Here is a 27378-nt window from a genome sequence, read left to right on the forward strand (position 1 = left end):
ATAACCATGGTCTCAAGCTGAAAATGTTGTTTATATATTACTTTCTTGAATCGTTGTACTTCATGTTTTTGTAATTGTCGAAAGGTCTTACGATCATTTCTGGTTCGAGTGTCTTGTAGCTTTTTAGACATATAAAGTTTCTAAATACTACTTATTGGCAACAATTTCTGGACCATTCAATCTTTTTATTTCTTTATTATTAAAAAGTTAAATGATTGGATTGAAAAAAAATATATTTAGGACTAAGGAAAAAAAAACTTTCTGAAATGTGGGGAATAATCAGACTAAGGGTGGGAAAACAGATTTGGCATACTGCCGTTGCTTTAAGGCCCATAATCATGTTGATTAGGTAAAAAGTTTATAAAGAATGAGTTGGTCATGTTACTCTTGTACACTTGTATAGAGGGTGAAAAAGAAGGTTAGAAAGGGAAAGAAATGTATAAATTAGTAAGGTACCTTGGAATTGGAATAATACCTCTACCTATCATCAAATCATTTTATTACACTTGTAAGAAAGGTTAAAGAATTAGAGATTGCTTTTTTGATATATATATATATATAAATATATAAATAAATAAAAATCATCATTTTATTTATGAAATCTGTATTAATCACAGAAAATACATTATCAAACATGACACGGAAATAATAGATCGAAAGGATCAATAATGTTTGGCAAAAACATAAATTGTCTCTCAATGAAATCTGAAATTTAATAGTCATCATTTGTCCTCGATACAGTCAAGTTCAAACAATAGAGTATTTGTTTTGTAAATCTAGGAGCTTAATGTTTCAGGTAATAACAATAATGTGTTTTTCCAACCACATCTAACTTATTATTATAGTTCGATAAAATAAAATATATTTTAACCTTTCTGATCACCTTGGCCTTTTCATGGATATCATCGTACGTGTCATCCAAACTCGAGGCTAATCCACAAGAAATCACCATCATGCAGTGTCAATTGCATGATTAGATAAGGTTAACGAGCTAATTCCACGTTTCAAGATAAAGAGGTATGTTATTATTAGGACCAAGATGATGATTTAATTAAACCAAGTTATAGTTGCTAACTTGCTATTGGTACCCACAAGAAAATATTACAAGCTAGTTTCATAATTACACAAAATGAAGGAGAAGTTAAATATTCTCCATAAGCAAGAAGACAACAATAAAATTCTGAAAAGTCTACGTGCTCTTGCTTCTAAACCATGGCGTGAAACGTTAAAGTACAAATTATTGTTGCAATTGATGCTCGTGTTTGATGGAACGAAGATTTATTTAATCACACGATGATTAAATAATATGAAATAGATTTGTTCTGATAGTGAAATTATGAGTGTAAATTTCTCTTTACAACAATAGTAACATACATGTATCCCAAAAAAGAAATTCTTTTTTCGAACAAACTCAAGCTGAATTGCCTCAAAAGTCAAGAAATATCCAATTAAATCTTTTACTTGGGTTTAGGGGTAGATTAGACCAAGAATTTCTCTCTTACTTTTTGCTTTTGGTCAATGATTACCGTGTTAATTGGTGGTGCACTAGTTAGTCAAATCTCTCACTCCTCCGCTTCTCAGTTCTCTTTATCAACCGTTTGGCAAAGATGAAGAAAGTACTTAATTTCTTTTTAGTTCAAAGGTAGGCATTAAACCCAATGTTTTAAAACTCAGACCATTAACTGAACTGGTGAGGTATTTGGGTCAAGATTCAACTGATCGGATCGGTTCAACCCTGGTTCAATGAATTTTTTTAAAAATAATTTATATAAATATATATATATGCACAAAATAAGACATGCAATGGACTAATTTAAAACTTTATATGATGAAAATTTTAATATTTTTAAATAACTTGGATTTTCAAAAATAAATTTTTTTAAATTATAAGTTGAAACAAATAAATTTTATCTCAATCTCAATTATATCTACCAAAAAATAATCTTAAATCCACCCCAAAAATACCACAATATTTTAAAATTATACAAAATTCATGTCATTGGGAATTTAGACATTGTGAGTATAAATTTTAATTTACGTTTTTGGGATTTAGAGATTGCAATTAAAAAAAAAAGTTTGGAGTTTGAAGGAAGTCAGGAGAATTGAAAATAGAAATTCAAACTTGATAAGAAACATAAAATGAGATCAAAGTGAGAGGTTGTGGCATTTAATAATTAGTCTTTAGGGTTAAAGAAAAATAATTCTTTTTTTTAAATTTTTTCAATTTAATGGACAAAAACAAAATTAAAAGGTGGAAGAAAACATCAATAAATTAAAACTAAAGAGATTTGATTAAAAAGGGAGTGACAAAAGAAAAGAGGGGAGAAAGAGAGAGAGAATTGAAGATTAGAAAGAAAGAGTCACGAGAGGATCAGATTTTGTAAGAAAAATGGAGAAAAGAAAAATGGATGTTTATTTTATATAAATGATTTAGCAAAAAAACTTATAGGATGCGACGGTACAATGGTTACTATATTGGTCTTCTATCACAAAGATCCTAAGTTCAATCCTTGGCAGTTGTGTTTTGCAAAACTTAAAAAAATATTGAGGGGAAAATTGAAAAATCGGAAACCATCGGTTCAACCCCCGGTTCATCGGTTTTGACCGGTTTTTTTACAAAGTCAACTTTAGTATAGAATCGAACCGGTGCCTTGGCCGGTTCACGGTTCAACCGATGGAATCGGCCGGTCCGGTCCGATTTTCAAAAGACTGATTTAAACCTTATGAATGAGATTAGAGAATTGGGAGGAATTGAAAGTCGAATTGAAAGCTCATCATTATTTGGTTAATGTTTCTATCAACTAAATTGAGGCTTAATATATTTATTTTTCAATAATCCCAAATTGATCGTTTTACTTGGGGATAATATCAAATACCTCCCTTGAGTTTTTCTTTAATATCATCTGGCACTCCTAAGATTTTAAAAATATCACTTACCTTGGTTACTTTTGTTATTTGTGTAACAAAATTTTTAAAAACCCTAAACTACCCTTTCACTTTCTAAATAAAAATATTCCTAAACTACTTTGTTCACTTTAAGAAAACTATCACCTCAAAAACAATCTCTTATAGTACTACTACATCATAATGTTATACCCCATTAAAATATAAATTTGAAAAATAAAAAAGATATTTGAAAAGAAATACACTTACATCAATTTAACTGTATATGCTTTAAACGATTTCTTACCAAATTTATATTTTTTTCCCAACATCTTCTCAACTCTTGCTCAAATCATTAAACTGTACCAATCATTATGAAAATCAATTCAAACTAAGCAAATAAATATACCCCACTTTATCATAATCACAAAAAGTAAAAGTTAAACAAAATTCAATTTGTTATAATTTACAAATAAAATATTGCATAGTCATCCAAAAAATGAGTAAGAGAGAATGATGGTGCAAAGGGAAAAAGAAAAAAGTGACTTTTGTTTCTCTTTTTTTTTTTAATTTTTGACCTCCATTTATTTGATGTGTTGTGAATTATGTGTCAAGTAAGAGTTAATATAGTCGTTTTACAATTATTAGGGGAGATAAGTGATACTTCTAAAACCTTAGGAGTGCGAAGTGATTTTTAGATGAACCTCAAGGGAGGTTTCTGATATTATCCTTTTACTTGTTTAGTTTTGTATGAAACCTCTTTATAGCTAGTAATAAGACACTCACCTCCACACAACGTACTGGAAAGTCCAACGTCTAACTTTGGCAAGTCGTAGCTGAAAGTCTTTATTGACAAGTCACAATGGACTGGTCTAACAGCTATTTATCCAAACAAATATGCAGTATAGTGCAAAGCTATATACCATATAATACAGCACATGAAAAACATTTAAAGGTAAAACCATATGTGTTTTAGGCCAATAAGGCCATTATATAGCTCTTAGAAACGACTAAAGTCTATTGACGCGTCAAATCGGGAGACTAGTCTAACTTTGACATTATTCCAAGAGATTATTGAAATTTTGTTCTTCATTTGGAAAAGGGACGATAAGTAGTACATCACAGATCATTTCAAAATTGCAAACACAACGTAAACACGTGAGATTTTAAGAAATCACGAGGGTGTTTACTTTTCAGAGGTGGGTATATCTAAACTTTAGAGATAAGAATAGGATTAGGTTGAAAGATTGATTTATATAAAAACACAGTCTATTAATAGTTGATAGAGATGCCTACAACTTTTGAAATCGCAGCACCGATAATTTCGGTATTTTTCCTTTGAAAACAGCATTTGATCAACCAGTTATAATTCAATTCAGTAGAAATGTGTCATCCCGTGCTAATACTTGTGATTATTAGCCAGAAATTACTTGAAGATTAGTTATCATTGATTCAACGTCTCGCCTATTGGTCGCCATCTTGGCTAAAATCACCGGCCGCATGAACAGCTAAACAAGTGTATATTCTAACCTTAATTATCAAAATTGGTCGCATTATCATATTTCTGGCCAACAAGATCAGCGGATTATGATTAATTGATTATGGTCTGGTCACTAATTTGCACTCAAACTTTTGATTTTCTTCCCTTCATGTACGGTGGTCTAGTCTATTTATTGTGTTACACCTTTAATGTTTTCCAGTACTAAAAATGCATTTGCATTTTTAATTAGTGCATCTTGACGCACTATGCCACGGTTGTTGCTGTTGATACCATGGTATCACTTCATTCAGAATTAGCCAAAAATCACAGTTTTGGACTCTGAATAAGCAAATGAGGACTTGATGTTTTCAGAAATTTGAAATCTCAAAAAGTTGCATTCAAAAATTTCTAGCCAAATTTGAGAGGTGTTCAAATTTATGTTTGGTAAAATTATTTTGTTTACCCAATGAACCAGAATATTCAGTTTAGACATGATTCAATAACAATACATTCTCAGAATAATATACTCGTCTTTCGTTACTGGACAAGTCCGAAAATGAAGTTTAACTCTCATCGAAAACTATTTTGCAGTTAGCTAACATTTTCACACACCAGCAAAGAAAATTAACAACTTACATGAGGCATGTTGAATATTGCATATTTTACCTTTCCTTTCCTTTCCCACTTGTTGGTCCTCTGAACCAGATCCCAGCAAGCCCTTGACAACTGTCGGATAATGAAATTTTGGCATTTTCTTGATTTCTTTCAATTTAGATGGTAAGATAGGTGGGATTATATCTAGGAGATCTTGAGTTTAAAACCTCCTATTTACAATAAAGAAGTATTTAGAAAAAAGATATATTAATTTTCTAAAATGGATATTACCTATAAAGTAAAAATATTTTTATATCTTTTTTATGAATTATTCATATTCGTTCAAGTTCAACAACTAATTTAAAGAAAAAAAAATCTCTTGCATTAGCACGGGTTAATTACAATACCAGTATATGGTTAGTCTTAGATTATCAACTATTTTATTTTTGAAATAGTGCACGAACAACTTTGAAATCTATCAAACATTTTGAACAAATTTAGGGAACTGTTCTTTGTGCGGCCGACATTTGTACAGTGATTTAGTATCCATATGTCTTACAAGTCTTTGTTCCCACTGGAAAACAGTCAACTAAGAAAAATTCCCAAAGGCAACACTTGGCTGTTACGAGGTTTTTGGGCCCAACGATGGATGTGTTAACATAGATGATAACTTACCATTAATTTGGTCCATGTTCTCTTTAGATGACGTGGTTTTCGGAAGGACTGATTAGATAGTGATATTTGCGATAAGGGGTTCAATAAAAAGTTGATCAAATTTATTATTTCACAGGGACTGCTTAGATGGTGATATTTGCGATAAGGGGTTCAATAAAAAGTTGTTCAACTTTACTATTTCTTTTTCTTTTTTATTAATGAAAAATGTGACAGTGGAAGATTGGCATAACCTAAAGCCAGTCGTGCTGCGAGAAAATTTTAGTCTGATTATTTATTTTTTGAAGTTCAACTAAAACGAATTTCAAAGAAATAATTATTCTAACTAAAAAATTTTTGGAAAAATGCAAAAAGAAATAATAATAATTTCTGAAAAACTCTAATTGTAATAAATATTTCGGAGAGCCATTAATGCCATATTGTAATCTTTTCCGTTATAAGTTTATTTGGATGGAGAAGTGAATCAGAATTGAGTTTGGAAAACAAAGTTTGGATGAAAATGGTTTCCAAGCCAAATATGAAAAGCTCTTGTTCTAGTCAATAAGGTCACATCTATTAGGAGCAACATCAAAGTCTACCAAGTATGACCAATTTCTCTCCTTCATCCAGATCCCAGGTAGACAAAAGTGTATTTTTGGTATCGCAATATAGTGATAACAAGAAATGAACAACTAATAAAATTTCAATTACGGATCATGACTAACCAAAGTCTTTGGAGTTGTTGGTCACCACAAAAAACTTCAAGTCTTGGTGGGGTGGGAGGTTAAGGGTTTATAGTAATTTATTCTAAATCTATACGGATGTATAGCGCACCTAACTGGTTCGATGGTGATTCAGTCCCTACACTCGTCTGGTTTGATGATGATTCCCATCTGGTTCGATGGTAATTCAGTTTCCATCGATTTTCTCTAAATTTCGTTGGGCCTCTCCAGAGTAGGAGTAGGTCAAGTCTTTGTCCACCTTGAGTTTTTTGGTGTGTGATGAAAGAGAGTAATTGGCTCATTTTGAAGCATTAACACTGGAAAATAGAGCATCTGCATTATGAGATCTTTCAACCAATTGTTGTTTTGGCCATGAATCCCGGGATGATACCGGAAATGTGTCCACAAACACCTTATGGCTACGCCCCAAACGTCTTAAAAAGGCACTTGGAAGTGGTAATGACAAAGTTGTTTATGCAAATCCATAATGAGATGCCCCGAAAAAAAAGTGTTAATGTCATAATAAGCAGTCGATAAGTTTTACTGCATTAACAAATTAAGCATGTCTAGTTGATCAATTATTCCTTAATCCCAAGGAACTGATTAGTATACCCATGATCCATCTCCGCCATGCTAGTCATGGATCATACCATTGGAAGAAGACCAAAAATAGACAGGCAGAAAAGAAAAAGAAGGATAAAGTGGAAAGGAAAAAGAAAGAAAAATGCTGAAGTCATCTAGTCTCGCCATATTTGGAAAAAAAAGAAGAAAAAGTGTAGTGCATGCATTCTTGCCTTAGTGCTAGTGGTAACAACACGAAACAAAGATAAATTCTAAGCATAGAAGAGATAGAAATATAGAAATAGATCGGGATGTACAATTAGAGAGTATTATTTTTTTCTTTTAAATTAAGAAAAAAACTCTTGGTGTTACAGGAAGAAAGGAAAGAAAAAAGTGTTTAAGAGTCCATTTACTAGGACCTTCTAATTACCTGGTCAGTTCATTAAATTTCTTGGTAGGAAAAATGGGAGAGGTCTTCATGCCATGAGGGTGTTCACATCCTCAAACTCTTTAAGTAGTTGAATTATTTAATTAACATCTTTAAGAATATTGAACAATTAGAGTGTGTCTACTAATTAATAACCTAGAACCAACATTACCTAAAAAGAAAAGAAAAGAAAATCTGGAACCATCTTCTGCCCTCTTAAAATAATAAAATGAGTCGATTGTAGATTTGTAACTTCTTCAAAAGTTAAAACTGTCCTGATTTCTTTGCTACTGATTTGTCCCAATTTATCCTGACTCTTAATTCATGGAGAAGCTAAAGATGAGCAGAAGGCCGAACAAGGTACATAAAAGTCATGGAGTGAAATAATACTGCAACAAAGAAAACAACAAAAAAGGAAAATTAAGGTGATGGGGTCGTTGCACTAGTTGTCCATCAACACGGTACAAACGAGAATACGAACCTCCCAAGAACTTTTTTGTAATTTTTCCACGAATTTCATCTACGCTAGTCGGAACATAACAATCTTTGGTCAAGGACTCAAATCGTCAAAATGTCAATGAACAAACTTGTTTTCTTAAAAGCCTAGAGCAACTTGAATCGTCTTATCATTTTCCATTGGACTTGTCTCATTTGGTTAATTGCAGCCCGTAGCTTCTATCATTTTCCCATACGAAGCTTGGCTGATGTTTCAGTGCAGGGTCTATTTTCTGGCAGCTGGCAGGTACTAATTCTTTTTGTTGGGACCATAGTTATAATAAAATTTATCTTTAATTCTTTACACATATTCTGCTATCATGAAATGATGATGAACCCTTTAATGTAACAAATCAATTTTCATTCATTATTACTTAATTAATATCTATTATATAGATTATCCATTTTCAACACATTGTTGTACGCGTTGGCACTATCCAGGGGGATATTTCTGTGGCTACATCTCATTTAATTAAAGAGAAATTAGTGTCCTTAACTCGTGGTGAAAAAAACAAAAAAAAAAAAATTCCATCTTCTAAGTGTAAAAAACATAGTGCTATAGCACTATGATAATGACAATCCGAACATATACTCCAGCACCTTGCGGGTTTGTTTTTCTTAACATTTAAGCTTCAAATTCCAACTTATTCTTGGAATTTAGTATCACTGTATTAAAATTATTTTATGACTTAACCAAATGGCTTGAAACTTGTTTTTATAATTTTTCGTTTAATCCATTGAATCGGTTCCTACCAAATGGTAATAGTGTTGTGGTTAACTTAAGTTCCTTTAATATGATGTTCAAATCTTTTCAATTAATCATGTCCGCATTAACAAATATGAAACTGTGATTGTGACCTAAATCCAAATGAAGTTTACGCATCTATAAATTACAACAATTGGAAGAGGGAACTAGATCTATGCTATGTGCAACGTGCTAAAATGACTTTTTCCCTAAAATAATAAGTTAATGATAACATGATAGACATAGATGGCAAAAGTATAAACTATTTATGTGCATTGACCTTTTTTTTCCTTTTTTTTTCTTTTATCCCTCCTTACGCCTTTTTCACGCTCAACTGTCATGTGTAAGATTCAAATGCTGAACTTGACAACGAAAAGTTGTGGGTAAATTTAATTTTTTGCTTGATATGTAGAATAATAAAGTATACTAACATTTGTCTTCTTTATTTGTTTTTTTTTCGAAAGAAGTATAACACTTTTAAGGATGCGTGAAAACACGTTTAACATGAGTAGTACAGACTTTTGACCACTATTTCTTAGAGAGAAAGAAGTTGATATTCTTGTTTCTTTTCTTCTTAGAGAGAAAGAAGGATCTGTAAACCGATGCTGATTGATTCGGGCATTAGGGTCCTACGATCTCGCTTCATCGAAGGTGCCGATTAACTCACGGGACAGGCATTGCTCCAAGTGAACTCAACATTTTTTCCAACTTGCCAGCTATTGAATGATAACGAGAATTCGGAATTCTAGAATTGTCAAATGTCAATTGCACGATACTATATCCACACTAACCCATCAAAACTAGTTAGAAACTAAGGTAATAACGTGTAAAAGGACAAAAAAAATCGTATCATTCATTACAGTTTGTTTTGCAATTAATCTCATGAATCAAAACTCTGAAATAGGGGAGGTTTGGTAAGTGAATTTCATACTTGACAATGAGTTTCAAAATTAATGATAGTGATATTTATAGTTTTTTTTTTTAGTATAAGTAGGAGGACTCAACTCGAGACCTCTTGCTTACACTTCCCTCCCCGGTACCACCCAACCCATCCCTCCCCTAGTGACATTTATAGTTTAGTTAAGGTTAACTAGAATGAGTTAATAGATATGAATATGATAAAGTCATTTCAGAATGAGTTAGTTAATATGATCACCTCATTTTAGAATAAGGTAATAGATATGATAAGCCCCTTTCATGATTTTTGTGATTAACTACCTTTTAGTAAAGGATAAATGTTAACCTGCTCGTGTATCTCATATTTTTAATTAAAAAATAAATTTAAAAAAATTTAAAGAAATACTAGAAGACACAGAGAGAGTGGAATAAGAATAGAAGGAAAAAAAAATAAAAAACCATACTATTTTATTTGCTGAATCCTCTATGAGCTTGAACAAAAATTTTTTACTATTAACTAATTAATGATGGTCATAGTATTTATGATTTTGAGGAGGATTAGATTAGATGACAAAGTAGAAAAAGAGATTGTAAATTCAAAATCTCCCACGTCACGTATAAATGATACATATTGTCATCATGAGTCATGACGCCCCGCATCTTTCCTCTTGGCTTCGTCAAGTCCCTTGTCTTTTCGACGCTATAAATCCTGTGGACCAATGACTCTGACTTTTAGTACACTTAAAAGAAACAAGTGAGTATAAAAATCAAACCAACCGAAAAAAGCACAAAAGGTGAGTATAGAAACAGCACCAAATCGCAAGACCATCCTCAGCATTTTCAACTTTCAGAATCAATATAGGCTTTCTTTGTGCTGCTAACCAAACTTTGGATCCAAGAACATGGAGAAATTTCATCCTTCAACTTCAAATTCGAAACCAGAAAAAAGAATTAAGGAGAAAGACAGAAGACATCACTTCAAGAATCTCTATTCTCAGCTTTACTCTCTTCTTCCAAGTGACATCTCCAAGGTCTTTTTACCCCTCAAGATGTACTCAATTCAGATGGTATTTTGTGCATAATTTTATGAGTAAGAAAAATTGAAATTTTGCATAGGAAGGACTAACATGTGGTTAATGATGTACGCAGGAAGTTTTGCCAGTGCCTGACAAGATAGGCGAGGCGATAAATTACATCAAGAGCATGGAGAGAAAGCTGGAGAATTACAAGCAGATGAAGGAGAAGTTGCTGTGCGGAAGAAGACAATATTCATCTACCAAGAGCTCAGAGTTGATGAATGTTGAAGTGCATGATATGGGACCTGATACGGATATGATTTTGATAAGTGGACTGAAAGAACCAGCTTCATTTTATGGCAAAATTCGCCTGCTTCACGAAGAAGGTTTTGAGGTTGTCAATGCTAACTTTTCCAACAATGGAAACTCGATGCTTCAAGTAGTTCATGAGAAGGTAAGTATATAGTGATAGAACAAAGGAAAGTTAGGCATCATCTTATACTGTATATCCTCCTTCAGCTGATCTCAAATGGTTGAGCAAATCAAGTAAAGGCATTGAAAATATACTAATTTCCTCAATAATTTGATTCATATTTGTTTAGGGTGGAATATCAACATCCAGCACTGAAACTACAGAAATTGCCAAGAGGAAGAGGTTAAAAGAACTGATCTATGGCTATTCACATGGCGAAGTGGAATCAACACTAGATTTGTGGGATTTTGAAATTGAACCTGATCTCTTAGATTCTGGCTTTCTTGGACCATTGCCAGCAGGACAGTTTTCTTTTCTGCCGCAAAATTAAAGTCCTTCACCTTCAGGGAGAACTTTCCATAAGAAATTAAACGGTGATGCTCTAGTTTCCATAAGGGAATCTCAGGTTATATTTACACCTTTACCTCTATGCAGTGCAACCAGTATTTGGAGGACAGAGTAACGTATAATTGCAACCTCAAAGCTTTTGACATGTAGGCAAAATGGTGGCATTCGATTTCGACATGATGAATCATATCTAAGTTGGACTTTGGTGGTTATATGAGATGACAAGATTACAAACCCTGATTTGTTGGTCCAAGACTAAAGCAAGGAAAAGGTGAGCATAAAGCAGTGAATGAGTCCTATGTTGGTTTATGTTTGCGCACTTCATAAATTAAGTCTTTCCTCAATTTTACGCATGATCATTCATCATAGTGATATGGTTCTGCAAAAATCTATATGCATCAAGATTCAGAAGTGGAGTACAGTGATTAGTTCGTGTAAGATTATGTTTCAAAAATTTCAAATCACAGCTCCAGCTGAATTTGACGAGATCATTTACATGTATTTGTGCTTGTAATTAACACTTGTTTTCGGCCCTTGTTATGAGATTAAAGACGAATACAATCTCAACAATTTCGAACTGCAGCTATGCATCTTGATTGATTTGAGCCGGAGAATTCTGTTATAAGAGAAAACCATTGCTTGTCACTGTCTTAATTAGCTTGCAACTAATTTACTTTGATTTTACGCGAGTGCTTATTGTCCGCTCAGCAGCCACATTCCTGAATCCTTAGTGAAGAACCTGAGCTGATTTAGTCAATGTCAAACTTCACTCAAGCTTCATGAGAGTCCCAAGAGCCTTCTGAAACACTGGAAGATTATCTTGGCGATTTCGAAAATCTAGAAGTAGCAAAGTGCCATCCAATTCAATCAAGAATAACTGTGCAAAGAGGCTCAAGAATGACCCATTTCCAACCAATCCATGCCTCATCTTGTTGCTTGTCCACGAGCATCTGGATAAACTTCCGCGCCTCTGATGTAAGTTGAAGGATTCTTTCTAAGGAGTTAAAGAGAGCCATAAACTAAACCTCTTGAAGTAGCAGGCTTAGTTGTATTCTTAAAAGTAGACGCATTAGTCAAAGGGTTTGGTCAACAGTGCCCGGGGCGGTCAAGAGGGAGTTTAGGCGTTAGCTCTTATCATTCGATAAGAGTGAAACTAACGTGGAGAAGTTTAATAAAGTAGGGGGTGCATTAAAAGTGAATTTGTATATATACATAGCAAGTTAAGTATAATTTAAGTATAATAACAAGGGGTTTGGGGTAGATAAGGTTAGCTTTAGGTGCGATTGACATGTTATTGTATTTTTTTCATAATTTTGTACAGAATTATGTAAATTTAATATATTTCATGATGTATAACAAAAATTATGCGGATGTATATCAAATTATGAAATATGACAAAATTATGTGAATGCACATTAAATCATGAAAAGAGACTTAAAAGAGTACAACAACCATATCAATTGCATTTAAAACTAATCATACCTATCATATTCCCTAATAATGAGTATCCAAGGGCGCCCTGATACTTTGCTGATACTTGGTTAGCCTATTTGCAGAACTTAATGGAACTCCATATATTTTTTACTTCTATATTTTGAGAGATTACGTGATTAAGATTCTAAATTTACAAAAAAAATATAAAATTCCCTCAACATTACTTAACCGGTTGGGATGTTACATACTCAAAGAAGTGTGTAAAATTTAGCGAGTGAAAGTACCAATTAAATAACCATAAGGAGATAAGATATTAAAAATTTTCAATATTGGAACCCTAATTTGACATTATATATAATGAAAATAGGATTTTTTTTTCTGGATTAAAAATTTGAGTAGGTTCGGCTCTGATTGCCAAACAAAAGTAAGATTATGGATTCCATATTTGTTTAATTAATGATATCGCATTGGTCAACACGAGGCTTGCCACGTAATTAATTGAGACCAGGATAAACTTTTTCCGTTGTGAGTTACCTAAGCGTATTTCCTTATCTAACGTTCCCATCTTCCCATGTGATTATGTCTGTATTGCAACATTTTGGCCACGAAAGAGGGAAGTGGGGCCCCAGTCGATCTTGCTGTAGCGATATGCACTTTGCATTTATTTTCTGGCTGATGTTCATCCTCGACTGCTAGAAGTTTCAATTGCACTGAAGGATTGGGAAACAAATAAATCATAACCGGAGATAAAGTCGTGATGTTATTCTCCCTTTGCAATTGTCTACGTTTTGCCGAGTCTTCAGAGTTGTTTGATTTGGGGACAGGGAAAATATATCCAAACTCATATAACTACTTTTTTTTTTCTTTTTGTTTTAACGTCCTCAGACAACTAACATATGACTCAAGTTTTACTTTCCTTCTTCGTCTATACAATGATTCACCAATACTTCTCGATCATTTTTATCCTTTTTCAATATGATCTGTACACCCTTTTTCTTCACCTTTTGTGAAGGTGCACTTGCTGAAATTTTGTTACTAGGAATTGGGGTTTGGTTGCTTAAGAATTAGAAATAGAGTTTTAATGGTTGAAATATGATAGTGGTTTTGTGTGAGCGTATGTTTTCTGAAGAGAAACGAACTTTATTTCAATTTTGCCCTTGCAATTATATGCACATGAGGTAGACATACATTTTTTTGGGTGTAAAACTAGACAAAAACGAGTTCTGTGGTCAAACGCACAAAATTGTTTATATCTGAAAGACTATTTTAGTTGATTTTGAATATGAAGGACTAAAAACATTTTTCTTGAAAATGTGATGGACTAAATTGACAATTTTTCAGGCTGATTTGAAATTTTCTCCCCCATCCCAATTTCTTTAATCCCATCCCTGCCTTAATTGAAAATATTTTTTTCGAAAAAAAATTGCATTTGAAGGTCTAAGTTGAAGATGAAGCATGTAAAATTGAACTCGTGTCTAATTTCATGTTGCCCCTCGAAACAAATTAGCTTGTTGAACCTACATAAAATGGGTCTATTTTCAAAATAGGAATTATATAATGTGGTCAAGTAGGGTGGCTATGATCGCTAGATAAAAATTTCCAAGAATTTATTAATTGTCACTTTCTATATATTAATTTAAAGAAAATGAAAACTAGTGTCTGCTATTGTGACGTTGATGACCTTGTGAAATACAATTTGTTGTCCAAAGATGGACGAAATTGTGCCTGTGCTAATTTGCCAAAAAATTTCAAAATTTAAAGCATAAGATTAAACAAATTTGCTTACTAGAATTGGAGTGATTCAATTTCAACTTTTAGATACAACATGAAAATCTCAACGATATGTATCAAAAGAGTTAATAAATAAATTTATTTTACCTTGTATGACATTAATTAAGAATTACAACAATGTTTAGTATAATCAAGCATTTAATATTGGTTTTACAAACTTTTGTTCTCTCGTGCCTTATCTCCTATAATCAGATTGATAAATTTTGTTCCACGTTTTTTTTTTAAATTTTTTTAATGATTGACTTCGACGTCTACATCGCGTTGACTTCGTGGCAGTATCATACCGTAGCACTTGACGTCCAGAGCAAGGCGTGAAAAGTACACGTGCAGAAGATTGGAGTCAACTGACCCCACTACTTTTCCAGCTTTGCCGGCTGATGAATGATAGATGACGTCGCATATTGTGACGCACTAGTCGTGTTTTTTTTTTTTTTTTTGGGTTTATTTTTATACTTTTGGTGAAAACTAAAAGTTTTCGAGGGGAAAGCACTAATTAATTCCAAAGAGTAGTTTATAAAAGAAAGTGCATTTCTAATAGTTTATACTAATAATTCTTACGTCTATTAAAAAGTTTTGAATTTAAACTTTTCTTGATCAAATGACTGCATAATCAGACATTTAATATACTCGTTTAATAAGATTGCTATACTTTTGACATCTACCTATAAAGTTGTGAGTTAACTTGCAGCTTTGCAGTTTAGCATAAGCTTGGTCTCAAATCAACTATATTTTTAGGCAATAAAGAGATGTCAAACAAATCTGGAGGGGAGCAAAGTACGAATAATCCACAAAATTATCGACCATTACTAATTAGGTTGTCCTCTAGATAAGCTAGTAGCATGGAATGGATTATTTTAACCAAAACATGAAAAAGAAAAGAAAAATGTTGTGGCAGTCAAAATTTTCAGCTGTGGTCCTAGAGGTACCAACAACCTCAGAATTAAAAATACAAGCTGCTCATGACTTTGATGCATCTGAATACCTCCAAAATAGTACCAGAGAGATGAGGTAATCAGATAATTGCCAACTGATGAAATTATTATGATGAAGCAAGATTTGAAATTGAACAAAATTTTCTTTTTTCTTCTTGTTTCCTCCTGTGAAAAATCAAAGTTTGTCTTCTGGAGAAATCTTGATAATGGTGGCAGTAGTAGTGGAAAAGTCAGTGGTGGGGAGTATAATAAATGCAGGATTGGAGACGTCAGTGGTGGTGGACAAGGGGAGAAGAAGATTAGGAAAAAGAAAAAAATGAAAAAAAGGAAAGATGATGAAGAAGGGAAAAAAGGCAAAATAATCTTTATGTCCCTATCTTTTTATCTATAATAATTACATAATCATACTAATGGAGCGTGCAGCCCACACCCTTAATATACCGTCAATTTTTTGGATTTCATCACTAATTTTATTTAAGTGCAATGGATTTCGTAGTTTAGAGACTTAAGTGTCTTATTTTGAAATTTAGGAATTGAAGTGGAATTCTGCATATACTTTGGAATTGACCCCCTGATTAATTCACTCCATCATATTTTTCCCTATAATGTTCCCTGTACAATCTCCAAATACTCTCTTGGTTTTCATTTTTTAACTAGTTTTGTACCCGTTCGTTGAACGGGAATCTTCGAAAAATGATAAACTATTTAATCAAATTTATAAAAATGTCGATATGAAATACAAATTTAATGTATATTCTATTATAACCTTTCTTAAGTATATTTACAATTCTGGACAACAAAACCCATGATCACTTACAATACAAGATGAAAATTTAGTAGACATTTTGTCTTCGCAAAAGGAACGAAAATAAATTTGCTCCTCTCAGTTCATGATCACTCAAGAGGTATAGGCCAAATAATATGAATGTTTAACAGCAGTAAAAAACATAGAATAGATAGTTCAACTAAAATAACTAACAGACTTACATGTGATTGGGAAAAAAAGGTTGGAGAAAATAACAAATTCAACTCTTGGAGTATGCGTTGAGGAAGGATCCACAGCACCAGCTACAAGCCCAGTACCTTGGACAAATGAAACAAAGGCAAATTAATAAACATCTAACATGCATCCTATAGCATATGAATGTTGTCCAATTCGGTGGAAACATCTAACATATTTCTATATGAAAACTTACGATGAAAATACTATTTTAAATCCTATCTCTTCGTACAAAACAAATAAAAAATAAAACCAAAACACACAAAATTCAAGTTATGTTACTAAATTCTTACAATTGAAGATGAACATGTCTTTTTAAAAAAGAAATATGTGTATCGAAGGAAGATTTACCTGATAATCAAGAGGAGTGGAAACCCAAAATCGATGCTTTAATGTGCCAACCGCTTGTACTGGAAATACCTAACCATATAAAGAGGCTATATGTAGGCATAAGAATTGATAAGCATATGAAGAGATATTGATAAGAATATTAAAAGTAGTTTTATCTTAATTTAAGTTGCTGAAAGTACATAACTTTGGGTAGGAAATAAAAATTGATAAGAATATAAAGAGATATTGATAAAAACATAAAAAGATGATAATAAAAAATAGTTTTACTAAAGGCATGCATGCTAAAGAAATTATACGGGTCATACCTTATTGCTATACCTAAAAGTTCACAAACCAAAAGAGGAGCAAGCGGCCGCAAATATATGTTTATGATAGACTGGTAATCGGCCGTTAATATAGGATAGAATGCTAAGGATGGTTTTATAAGTCATACATGGATGATAAGAACGGTTTTATATTTGAAATTTAATTTAGATAGATATTGATAATTGATTTTGTGCTTATGAAAAGAGAGAGATAAGCTCCATATAGAGCATAGGTTATTTTTTTAAAAAAAAGGTGGAAATCATGGAATAAATGAACAAAGGCAAAAGAAGAGAGAGATGGAAGAGCATAGGTTATTTTATAGAGCGTGTTGAAATCACTTGCCCTGTCGTTAAGTCACGTAGAAAAGAGAAACCATAAAGTGATAAGAATGAGAATACGACTTTATTATATATATATATATATGATAGGTACTAGTTAGTGTACTTAATTTGTACCAAAGTTATCATATGCAAAAACACACTCACATGTTTCTGAAAAAAAGGTAAAAAGGAAAAAAAAATGAAGCTAATTAGTCATCAAGTCTTGCCATATCTGAAAATGAATTGTAGTCCATCTGTACATGCATTCTTTCCTTAGTGCTCGTGGTAATAACTATATATTCATATTGACTCTTGACTACTAATAGATATTGGTTCATTGAATTTTAAGATACTTACATCCTAAAGGTTGTCATAGTACATTTGATGCCTTAAAAGAGTGTTGACCAATAAGTAGAGTATGCCATACTGCGTACCTAGAATCATCATCTTCTTCTCTCTTAAAATAATCAAATGAGTAACCTCTAGCTCCTTCAATCCTAAAATCTGCACTAAATGAGTCACTTTCTTTTTATTTGGCTAACGATTTTAGCTTATCTTGTAGTTGTGTCACAGCTACAAGACTTAGAAAAAAAAAAAAGAAGATGATTTCACACTGTGACTAAGTCTAGAATTGACAATATGCTGGACAAATAATAGTTACCAAAAAAAGAAAAAAAGAAAAAGTTTTGGAGTCTTGCATCATTGGTCGTAGTATCTACACGGTATAAACACGAAAACTAACCAACCAAGAAAATCCCCACAACAAACCCTTTTAAATTTTCTACGCATTTCATCTACATTCGGAACCTAAAGACCGGTCAATGATTCAAAATCGCAAAATTCAATAAACAGACATGTTCTTCTAAATGAGCCAAAATAAATACTATTTATAATTAAATGTCTGATTTTATTTATTGCAATCAGTAGCTTCCTATCATCTTCCCTTAATGAATTGTCAGCTTGGTGATTACTCGCACGTTGAACCTTCTTTCGCAGATTTTTTTTTTTAATTCGAATCTCCTTATATTTTAATTTGGGTTCTGTCTTTTAGCAGTTGACTATGGGCACTTGTAAAGAAAAAAACTCTATCCCACTAATTCTTTTTTTTGTTGGAATTGAAATGCCATATTTATTGGTAACTTTTCATTAAGGTACTGAATGTACAATATTTGATAAATATATAACAACAACTTATAGTATCCCAACGACACTGATTGTAGAATTTTGTCACATTTGTTGGTACGTAATTTAACTGTAAAATTCAAATTCTGCTATCATGAGATGATGAGGCACTGTTTGATGAAATAAATCCATTGTCAGTCATTTTACAACTGATTTAATGTTGGATACAAACTAAAGAAGTATAACCTTTTAAAGGATAGATGATAAATGATAAAACATTTAACATCAGTGCAACAAAAAAAAAAAATTATATCCTGTGTCAAATTGTCAAGTTCTTTTTCTTTTCTTTTCTTTTTTTTTATAATTCTCCCACCTTTTTCACACCCTTCCTACCTCTAATTGTTAGATCCGAGATTCGAAGCCTTTCTGTGCTCTTCTTATTCTTGTCTTATATTTGCTTAATAATTTAGGATCAATATGGAAATGCTGATTGATTCAGGCATTAGTGACACCTGGTTCAGGCATTAGCTACACTTGGTTCCTAAGATCACTTTGTAGCAAGTGTTCATGTGCGTACACAGGCACGAACTCCGGATGTCAACGCTGTTTTGCAAAACGATGAATAGTGAACTGACGCTGTTTTGCAGATGTCAACGCTGTTTTGCCAACTTGCTAACTAATGAATGTTAACGAAAGCTTCTGCAATTGCATTGTAATTTCACTAAAAAAATATATGTACTAATACCACAGATAAAAAAAAAAAGGAGCAATAAATATAAACGCTTACATAATAACAAATAAAAGCATGATAAATTTTGAAATTTACCTACCACATTCGATCCCATCAATCTAATTTTAAATTAAGCCTATTTGGATGGTCTATTGCATTGTGGAATTTCTCTAACAATTGTGGATAACTCCAACCCAAAGATAGCCGGCGTCCCCTTTCCAAGTGGCTTCGTCATGGCTGACGCTGTAAATCTGTTGGAAAATTAATTGTAATTGTTTGTCCGCTTAAAAAGAAAGTAGATTATAAAAGCCAGCAACTTACTTTGAAAATCGATACTTCTATATGATTTCTTTGTGCTAACCAAACTTTGGATTCAAGAATATGAAGAGGCTTCATGCTTCAGCTTCAAACACCAAAACGGGAAAAAAAATTTCTGAGAAAAATAGAAGAGATCAGATGAAGAGTCTCTGTGCTGAGCTTTACCGTCTTCTTCCAAATGACATCTCCACGGTCTCTTTACCCTTGAAAAACACTCGATTCAGATGCTATTTTATGCATAATTTTTTGTGCATAGGAAAGATTAACATTTGATTATGTAACGAATGCAGGGATTTTGCCCGCTGCCTGATAAATTAGGCGAGGCAATAAATCATATCAAGAGCATGGAGAAGAAGCTGGAGAATTACAAGGAGTGGAAGCAGAAATTGCTGTTTGGTAAAAGACCATGTTCATCCACTTCAAGTGAATCTAACAACAGCTCAAAGTTAACTAATGTTGAAGTTCAAGAAATAGGACCTGATGCGACTGTGATTTTGATAAGCGGGATGGAAGAACAAGCTTCGTTTTATGGCATTATTCCCCGGCTTCATGAAGAAGGATTTGAGGTTGTCAATGCTAACTTTTCCAACAATGGGACCTCGATGCTTCAAGTAGTTCATCAGAAGGTCAGTATTCAGTTATAGATCCAGCGAAAGTTAGGCATTCTGTTATTTTGTTTCTTTCTCCCTGAACTTTTTCAGATGCTTGATCAAATCAAGTAATTGCATTGCAAATGAACTGCTGATTTTTTCAATAATTTGATTCACATTTTTATAGGTTGGAGCATCAACATCTGGCAGTGAAACTACAGCAGTTTCCAAGAGGTTAAAAGAACTGATCCATGGCTATTCACAGGGCGAAGTTGAATCGAATCTGGACTTGTGGGACTTCGGAATCGAACCTGATCTCCTAACTTCGGACTTCCTTGGCCCTTTTACAACAGACAACTTTTGTCTTCTGCAGCAGCATTGAAGTTGCTTCAGGGAGATTTTACCATTACAAGTTATGGAGTGAAGCTTCAGTTTCAAATTTCAATAACGAGATCTTAGCTTCTATATTGCACCGTAAACAGCAAATGTCGTACTACATAATAAATTGCAACCTCAAAGCTTTTGTCATGTAGATAATAAATGTCGGACGCATTCGATTTTGATGCGACGAACCATTTACATCTTATACTTTGGTCAGTTGTGGTTATATGAGACATAAGATAGCAAGCCATGGAGTCTTGCATTAGTCGTCCGTCAACGCGGTACAAACGTGAATGCGAAGTTACGAACCTCCCAAAAAAAAAAAAAAACCAAAAGACCTTTTTATAAATTTTCCACGAACTTCATCTACGCTTGTCGGAACATAATCTTTGATCAAGGACTCAAATCGTCAAAGTGTTAATCAACAAACATTCATATGTAGAGTAGTAAGGTATACTAACATTTTTCTTCTTTATTTTTTTTTCAAAAGAAGTATAACCCTCTCAAGGATATGTGATAAAACGTTTAACCACTATTTCTTAGGGCATCTACAGTGGATTATACTCTTTCACTATAGACATCAATATTTCACTATCTTCTTTTTTATTATATTCTCACTCATAATGGATTACACTCTATACGATATAATAGTATAGGTTCACGTCAAATCAAACATTTATTTTAATAATGTACAACTCATTTCGCGTAAATAAATAAAGTAACTTTTTTAAAAATAATTTCGTTATTTTTAAAAAATAAATTATTAACTTTCTTTAAATTTTTTTACCTTTCGAATTTTTATTTTCTAAAAAATAATATTATAAAATCTTGAGTTTGAACAATATATCTTTTTCTATCCTTCAAAAAATAATATAATGTTATTTTAGGTGTCTTGTGTATTTATATAGAGAGAACCAAAAAATGATCGTTGAAAAAAAAAATTGTCCGTTGCAAAAAAAAGCTCACTATCTCCTCTTTTTCATCAATATTTATCCATATCATTCTGATGATGCATATAATATTCATTACATGATCACCCATAGTGACCGTGTAATGAGTATGTGTCATGGGAGGTATGACACGCCATTGGAGTTGCCTGTAGAGAGAAAGGAGTTGATAATCTTGTTTCTTTTTAGCTTCATTATTAAGGATCTGTAAAGGGCTGCTGATTGATTCGGATATTATTTACAGCTGGATCCTACGATCTCGCTCCGTTCGCGGTGCCCATCAACACTCGGGCATAAATAAAGAAATACTCAACAGTACTGTTGCAAGTTAACTCAACTTTTGCTACCCTTGTTGGGAGACTCACCCACCATAGTCAGGTGTGCGACCCGAGTCGACCAACGGATTAGTCAGGGCAAAAGCCCTGGATACCGTGGCAGGCAACCAAAAAAAAAAACTCAACTTTTGTTTTATTTTCCCCAACTTGCCAGCTATTGACTGATAACGAGAATTCGGAATTCTACAATTACAATTGTCACTATATACAAACTAACCCATCAAGTATAGTACACACTAGTTAGATACTAAGGTAATAACGTGTAAAAGCACCCAAAAAAAAAATTGTATCATCCAATACAGTTTGTTTTGCAATTAATCTCATGAATCAAAGCTCTGAAATAAGGGGAGGTTTGGTAAGTGAATTTCATACTTAAGAATGGATTTCAAAATTAATGATAGTACTGATACTTATAATTTAGTTAATATTAACTAGAATGAGTCAATGGATATGAATATGATAAACTCATTTCAGAATGAGCTAATAGATATGATTAACTCATTTTATAGTAAGTTAATAGATATGATAAACCACTTTCATGATTTTTGAGATTAACTAAGTTTTAGTAAAGAATAAATGTTAAACTTACTCGTGTATCTCATATTTTTAATTAAAAATTAAAAATTGAAAAAAAAAACACTAGAAGAAACGAAGAGAGTGGAATAAATATAGAAGAAAAAAAATACAAAATCCCTACAATTCTAGTTGCCAAACCCTCTATGAGTTTTAATAAAAATATCTTACTATTAACTAATTAATGATAGTCATAGTGTTTGTGATTTTAAGAAGGATTGAGTTAAGTAATAAGATGGGAGAAATTATAAATAAAAAGTCTTGATTAAAAAGTCTTAATGTATTTATCATAAGTCATCACGCCGTGCCTATTGACTTTGTCAAGTATCTTGTCTTTTCGACGCTATAAATCTGTTGGACCATTGATTCTTATCTTTAGTCCGCTTAAGGAAAAACAAGTGAGTATAGAAACAACACCAAAACGCAAGACAATCCTCAACATTTTCAACTTTCAGAATCAATATAGGCTTTCTTTGTGCTGCTAGCCGAACTTCGGAATCAAGAACATGGAGAGATTTCATCCTTCAACTTCAAATTCGAAACCAGAAAAAAGAATTAAGGAGAAAAACAGAAGAAATCACTTCAAGAATCTCTATTCTCAGCTTTACTCTCTTCTTCCAAGTGACATCTCCAAGGTCTTTTTACCCCTCAAGATGTACTCAATTCATATGGTATTTTGTGCATGATTTTATGTGTAGAAAAATTGAAATTGTGCATAGGAAGGACTAACATTTGATTAATGATGAATGCAGGAAGTTTTGCCTGTGCCTGATAAGATAGGCGAGGTGATAAATTACATCAAGAGCATGGAGAGAAAGCTGGAGAATTACAAGCAGATGAAGCAGAAGTTGCTGGGCAGAAAAAGACGATATTCATCTACCAAGAGCTCAGAGTTGACTAATGTTAAAGTTCATGATATGGGACCTGACACGGATATGATTTTGATCAGTGGACTGAAAGAACCAGCTTCATTTTATGGCATTATTCACCTGCTTCAAGAAGAAGGTTTTGAGGTTGTCAACGCGAACTTTTCCAACGATGGAAACTCAATGCTTCAAGTAGTTCATGAGAAGGTAAGTACGTAGTGATAGAACAAAGGAAAGTTAGGCATCCTGTTATACTATATATCCTCCTTCAGCTGATCTCAAACGGTTGAGCAAATCAAGTAATGGCATTGCAAATAAACTAATTTCCTCAATAATTTGATTCATATTTGTCTAGGGTGGAATATCAACATCCAGCATTGGAACTACAGAAATAGCCAAGAGGGAGAGGTTAAAAGAACTGATCTATGGCTATTCACACGGCGAAGAGGAATCAACAGTAGACTTGTGGGACTTTGAAGTTGAACCTGATCTCTTAGCTTCTGGCTTTCTTGGACCATTGCCAGCAGGAGAGTTTTCTTTTCTGCAGCAACATTAAAGTCCTTCATGGAGATCTTACCATAAGAAATTAAACAGTGATGCTTCGGTTTCCATAATGGGATCTCAGATTATATATTTACAGCTTTACCTCTGTGCAGTGCAACCAGTATTTGAAGGACTGAGTAAGGTATCATTGCAACCTCAAACCTTTTGACATGTAGACAAAACGGTGGCATTCGATTTCGACATGATGAATCATGTCTACGTTAGATTTTTGGTGGTTACATGAGATGACAAGATTACAAGCCCTGATTTGTTGGTGTAAGATTTAAGATAAGGAATAGGTGAGCATACAAGCAGTGAATCAGTCCTATGTTATTTTATGTTTGCGCACTTCATAAAGTAAGCCTTTAATTATTTATTTCAATTTGACAGGAAATCCTTGTCAATTTTACACATATTTTGCACCTGGAGTGTTTCTCTTTTTGTGTTTTCGGTATTCAACCATAGGAAATCTTACAGAAGGAGATACGATAGACATTTTATCATTAAATGATAAATGTTGCATCATGTCTATAATTTGTTACCACATTGAATACATTGTCAGTATTTTATGTTGCATAGATGACTTGAGTTTTTAACGATTACATATGCGGCATAATATGTGATGAATCCATTTTCCTCATTAATACAATTCTGTCGGTACGTACAAAGAAGCGTTAAGGGAGATATATTCACAACTTTCCATCAATCTTAAAATGCTAATATTTAAGTCTTTAACTGCATTTGAATGTAGAGAACTTAGTCTAATGGTTAGAATTGAAACCCTAAAAATTAAAAGTTTTAGATTCAAATTCTCCATTCCTCTTCATTTTTTCAGTTCCATCCCTCGCATTTAAAAAAAAAAAAAACTACGTTTGAGGGTCTAAGTTGAAGATGGAGCATGTAAAATTGAACTCTTGGCTAATTTCATGCTGCCCCTCGAACAAATTATCTTGTTAAGCCTTGGTAAAAGGGGTCTATTTTCAAAATGGGTATATACTTGTGTCAAGTAGAGTGACTGCGATCACTGGACAAAATTTCCAAGAAGTTATTAATTGTCACATTTTATATATCAAATTAAAGCAAATGAAAACTAATCGCTGCTTTTGTGATTGTGATGACCTTGTGAATTCAAATTTGTTGTCCAGAGATGGACGAAATTGTGCGCCTGCTAATTTTCCAAAAAAAAAGTTTGAAAATTCAGAGTATAAGATTAAATAATTCTTCTTACGAGAACTAGAGTGATTCAGTTCCAACTTTTAAATATAACATAAAAATTTCAACGATGTGTATAAAAAAACTTAACAAATGTACTTATTTTATCTTTTATTACATAAATTACGAATTACAACAGTATATTCAATATTGGTTTTACAATTTTTGTCCTGTAACCAGATTGATAATTTTGTTCCTCGTTAGTTTTAATGATTCACTTCGAATTCTGCGTCGTGTTGGCCTCGAAAACCCGTAAGCCAAGGCCATGCACCATAGCACGTGATGTCCAGAATTTGGTGTTTAAAAAAAAAAAAAACAAACACATGCAGAAAACTGGAGTCGACTAATCCCACAGTATTTTTTTAGGTTTGCCAACTGATGAATGATACATGAAGTCTCATGTGACGCAATAGTCGTGTTATTTATTTATTTATTTACTTATTTTTTATTAAAATTTTTGAGGAGAACACTATTTAATTCAAAACCAGCTCGGCGATTTTAATAGTTTATAAGTTTATGTTAGTTCTTACGGATCGTCTATCACAGAGTTTTGAATCTAAACTTGGTCAAATCACTACATAACAACCCATTTTTATGATCACTACACTTTTAACATCTACTTGATTAGGTTCTAAATTAACTAGCAGCTTTGCAGTTTAGCATCAGCTTGGGGTCAAATCATTAATTAGGGAAGCAAAGTGCAGATGACCCAAAAAATTATCAACCATCACTAGTTAGGTTCTCCTCTAGATAAGTTAGTAGCAGTGTTTTGAAAACCGGACCGGACCGGCCGGTTCGACCGGTTGAACCGCGAACCGGCCATGGCACCGGTCCGGTTCAATGCTAGGTTTGACTTTGCCAAGAAACCGGTCAAAAACCGGTCGGACCGCGAAACCGCCGAATCGGATTTGAACCGGTCATTTCCGGTTTTCAATTTTTTTATAGTAACCGTTGCACCATCACATCTTATTAGTTTTTTTTGATAACTTATTTATATAAAACAAAAACTCATATTTCTTTTGTTTCATTTTCCTTATAAAATCTCATCCTCTCATGGCTCTTTTTTTTTAATCTTCAAACTCTCTCTCTCTCTCTCTCTCTCTCTCATCTTTTCTTTTGCCCCTCATTTTTTAATCAAACCTCTTTATTTTTAATTTATTGATGTTTTCTTCCATCTTTTAATTTTATTTTTGTCCATTAAATTAAAAAAAGTTAAAAAAGAATTATTTTTCTTTAACCCAATTTATTTAATGCCATAACCACTCACTTTTATCTCATTTTTTGTTTCTCATCAAATTTGCATTTCTATTTTCGATTCTCTTGATTTCCTTCGAACTCCAAACTTCCTTTTTTAAATTGCAATATCTAAATTTCAAAACGTAAATTAAAATTTAAGTTCACAATGTCTAAATTCTCATAGACGTGAATTTTGTATAATTTCAAATATTGTGATATTTTTGGATTGGATTTAAGATTTTTTTGGTAGATATAATTGAAATTGAGATAAAATTTATTTGTTTTTAACTTATAATTTAAAAAAATTATTTTTAAAAATCCAAGTTATTCGAAAATAGTAAACTTTTCATCATATAAAGTATTAAATTATTCATTACATATCTTATTTTGTGCATATATATATTTATATAAATTATTTTAAAAAAAATTCATTGAACCGAGGTTAAACCGGTCCGACCGGTTGAACCTCGACCTTTTCACTTCACCGGTTCAATTAACGGTCCGATTTTAAAAACATTGGTTAGTAGCGTGATGGAACAGGTTATTTTAACCAAATCTTGAAATAGAAAAGAAAAATGCTGCGGCAGACCATTTTTTTTTTCAGCAATGGTACTATAGGTGCCAGCAACCTCAAAATTAAAAATAGAAGCTGCTCATGACTTTGATGCTTCTCAGTTATGAAGTTGTCGCCACGGGATGGCAAGGTTCATCTTCAAGTACATGAACCAAAAAGAAAGGATATTTGGGGTTTTAATATTCTGACTCCTGGGGTAAGAAAAAAGAATTGAACTCAGACTGTCGGCCGACCTACTTGTAAAATGAATACTTTTACATTCAATAATTACCTGAAAGAAAAATCAATGGATTGTCTCTCAATGGATTACCAATCCACAAGAATAATAAATTGTTAGTAATCACGATCAAGTATACCATTCCTCTCAAGTCTCGACCAGTTGCAATTTAAAATCTCAATAGTTGAAGATTATCTAAAGAATGTGAGTGAATGACAATAGCATCACTTAGGTTTGATTGATTTTAAAATAGCCGATTAAAAAATCTTCAATAGGAGAATCTTACTTTGTATATGTATAAGAAAAGAA

At 32.8% G+C, this 27378-nt stretch overlaps 3 protein-coding genes across 4 annotated transcripts; all 3 read left to right on the forward strand.

Moving 5' to 3' along the window:
• The first annotated feature begins 10263 nt into the window (after positions 1 to 10263).
• Positions 10264 to 11945, forward strand: LOC113772258 (transcription factor bHLH162-like). 2 transcript variants are annotated; one of them, XM_027316847.1, is made up of 3 exons: positions 10264 to 10486; positions 10605 to 10925; positions 11074 to 11945. In XM_027316847.1, exons 1-3 carry the CDS (start codon positions 10358 to 10360, stop codon positions 11272 to 11274), a joined length of 651 nt encoding a protein of 216 aa, XP_027172648.1. In that variant the 5' UTR covers positions 10264 to 10357; the 3' UTR covers positions 11275 to 11945. The 2 variants fall into 2 exon arrangements, with proteins under 2 accessions (XP_027172648.1, XP_027172649.1); XM_027316848.1 differs by having other exon boundaries at positions 10486 to 10522.
• Positions 11946 to 19658: 7713 nt separating this feature from the next.
• Positions 19659 to 20567, forward strand: LOC113771768 (transcription factor bHLH162-like). Its single transcript, XM_027316330.1, has 3 exons — positions 19659 to 19787; positions 19886 to 20221; positions 20373 to 20567. Exons 1-3 carry the CDS (start codon positions 19659 to 19661, stop codon positions 20565 to 20567), a joined length of 660 nt encoding a protein of 219 aa, XP_027172131.1.
• Positions 20568 to 22927: 2360 nt separating this feature from the next.
• Positions 22928 to 23843, forward strand: LOC113771769 (transcription factor bHLH162-like). The gene is made up of 3 exons (XM_027316331.1): positions 22928 to 23056; positions 23174 to 23494; positions 23643 to 23843. Exons 1-3 carry the CDS (start codon positions 22928 to 22930, stop codon positions 23841 to 23843), a joined length of 651 nt encoding a protein of 216 aa, XP_027172132.1.
• The last annotated feature ends 3535 nt before the right edge of the window (positions 23844 to 27378 follow it).

Source organism: Coffea eugenioides, chromosome 5, assembly GCF_003713205.1.
Source record: "Coffea eugenioides isolate CCC68of chromosome 5, Ceug_1.0, whole genome shotgun sequence".
In the NCBI taxonomy this organism is placed as follows: Eukaryota; Viridiplantae; Streptophyta; class Magnoliopsida; order Gentianales; family Rubiaceae; genus Coffea; species Coffea eugenioides.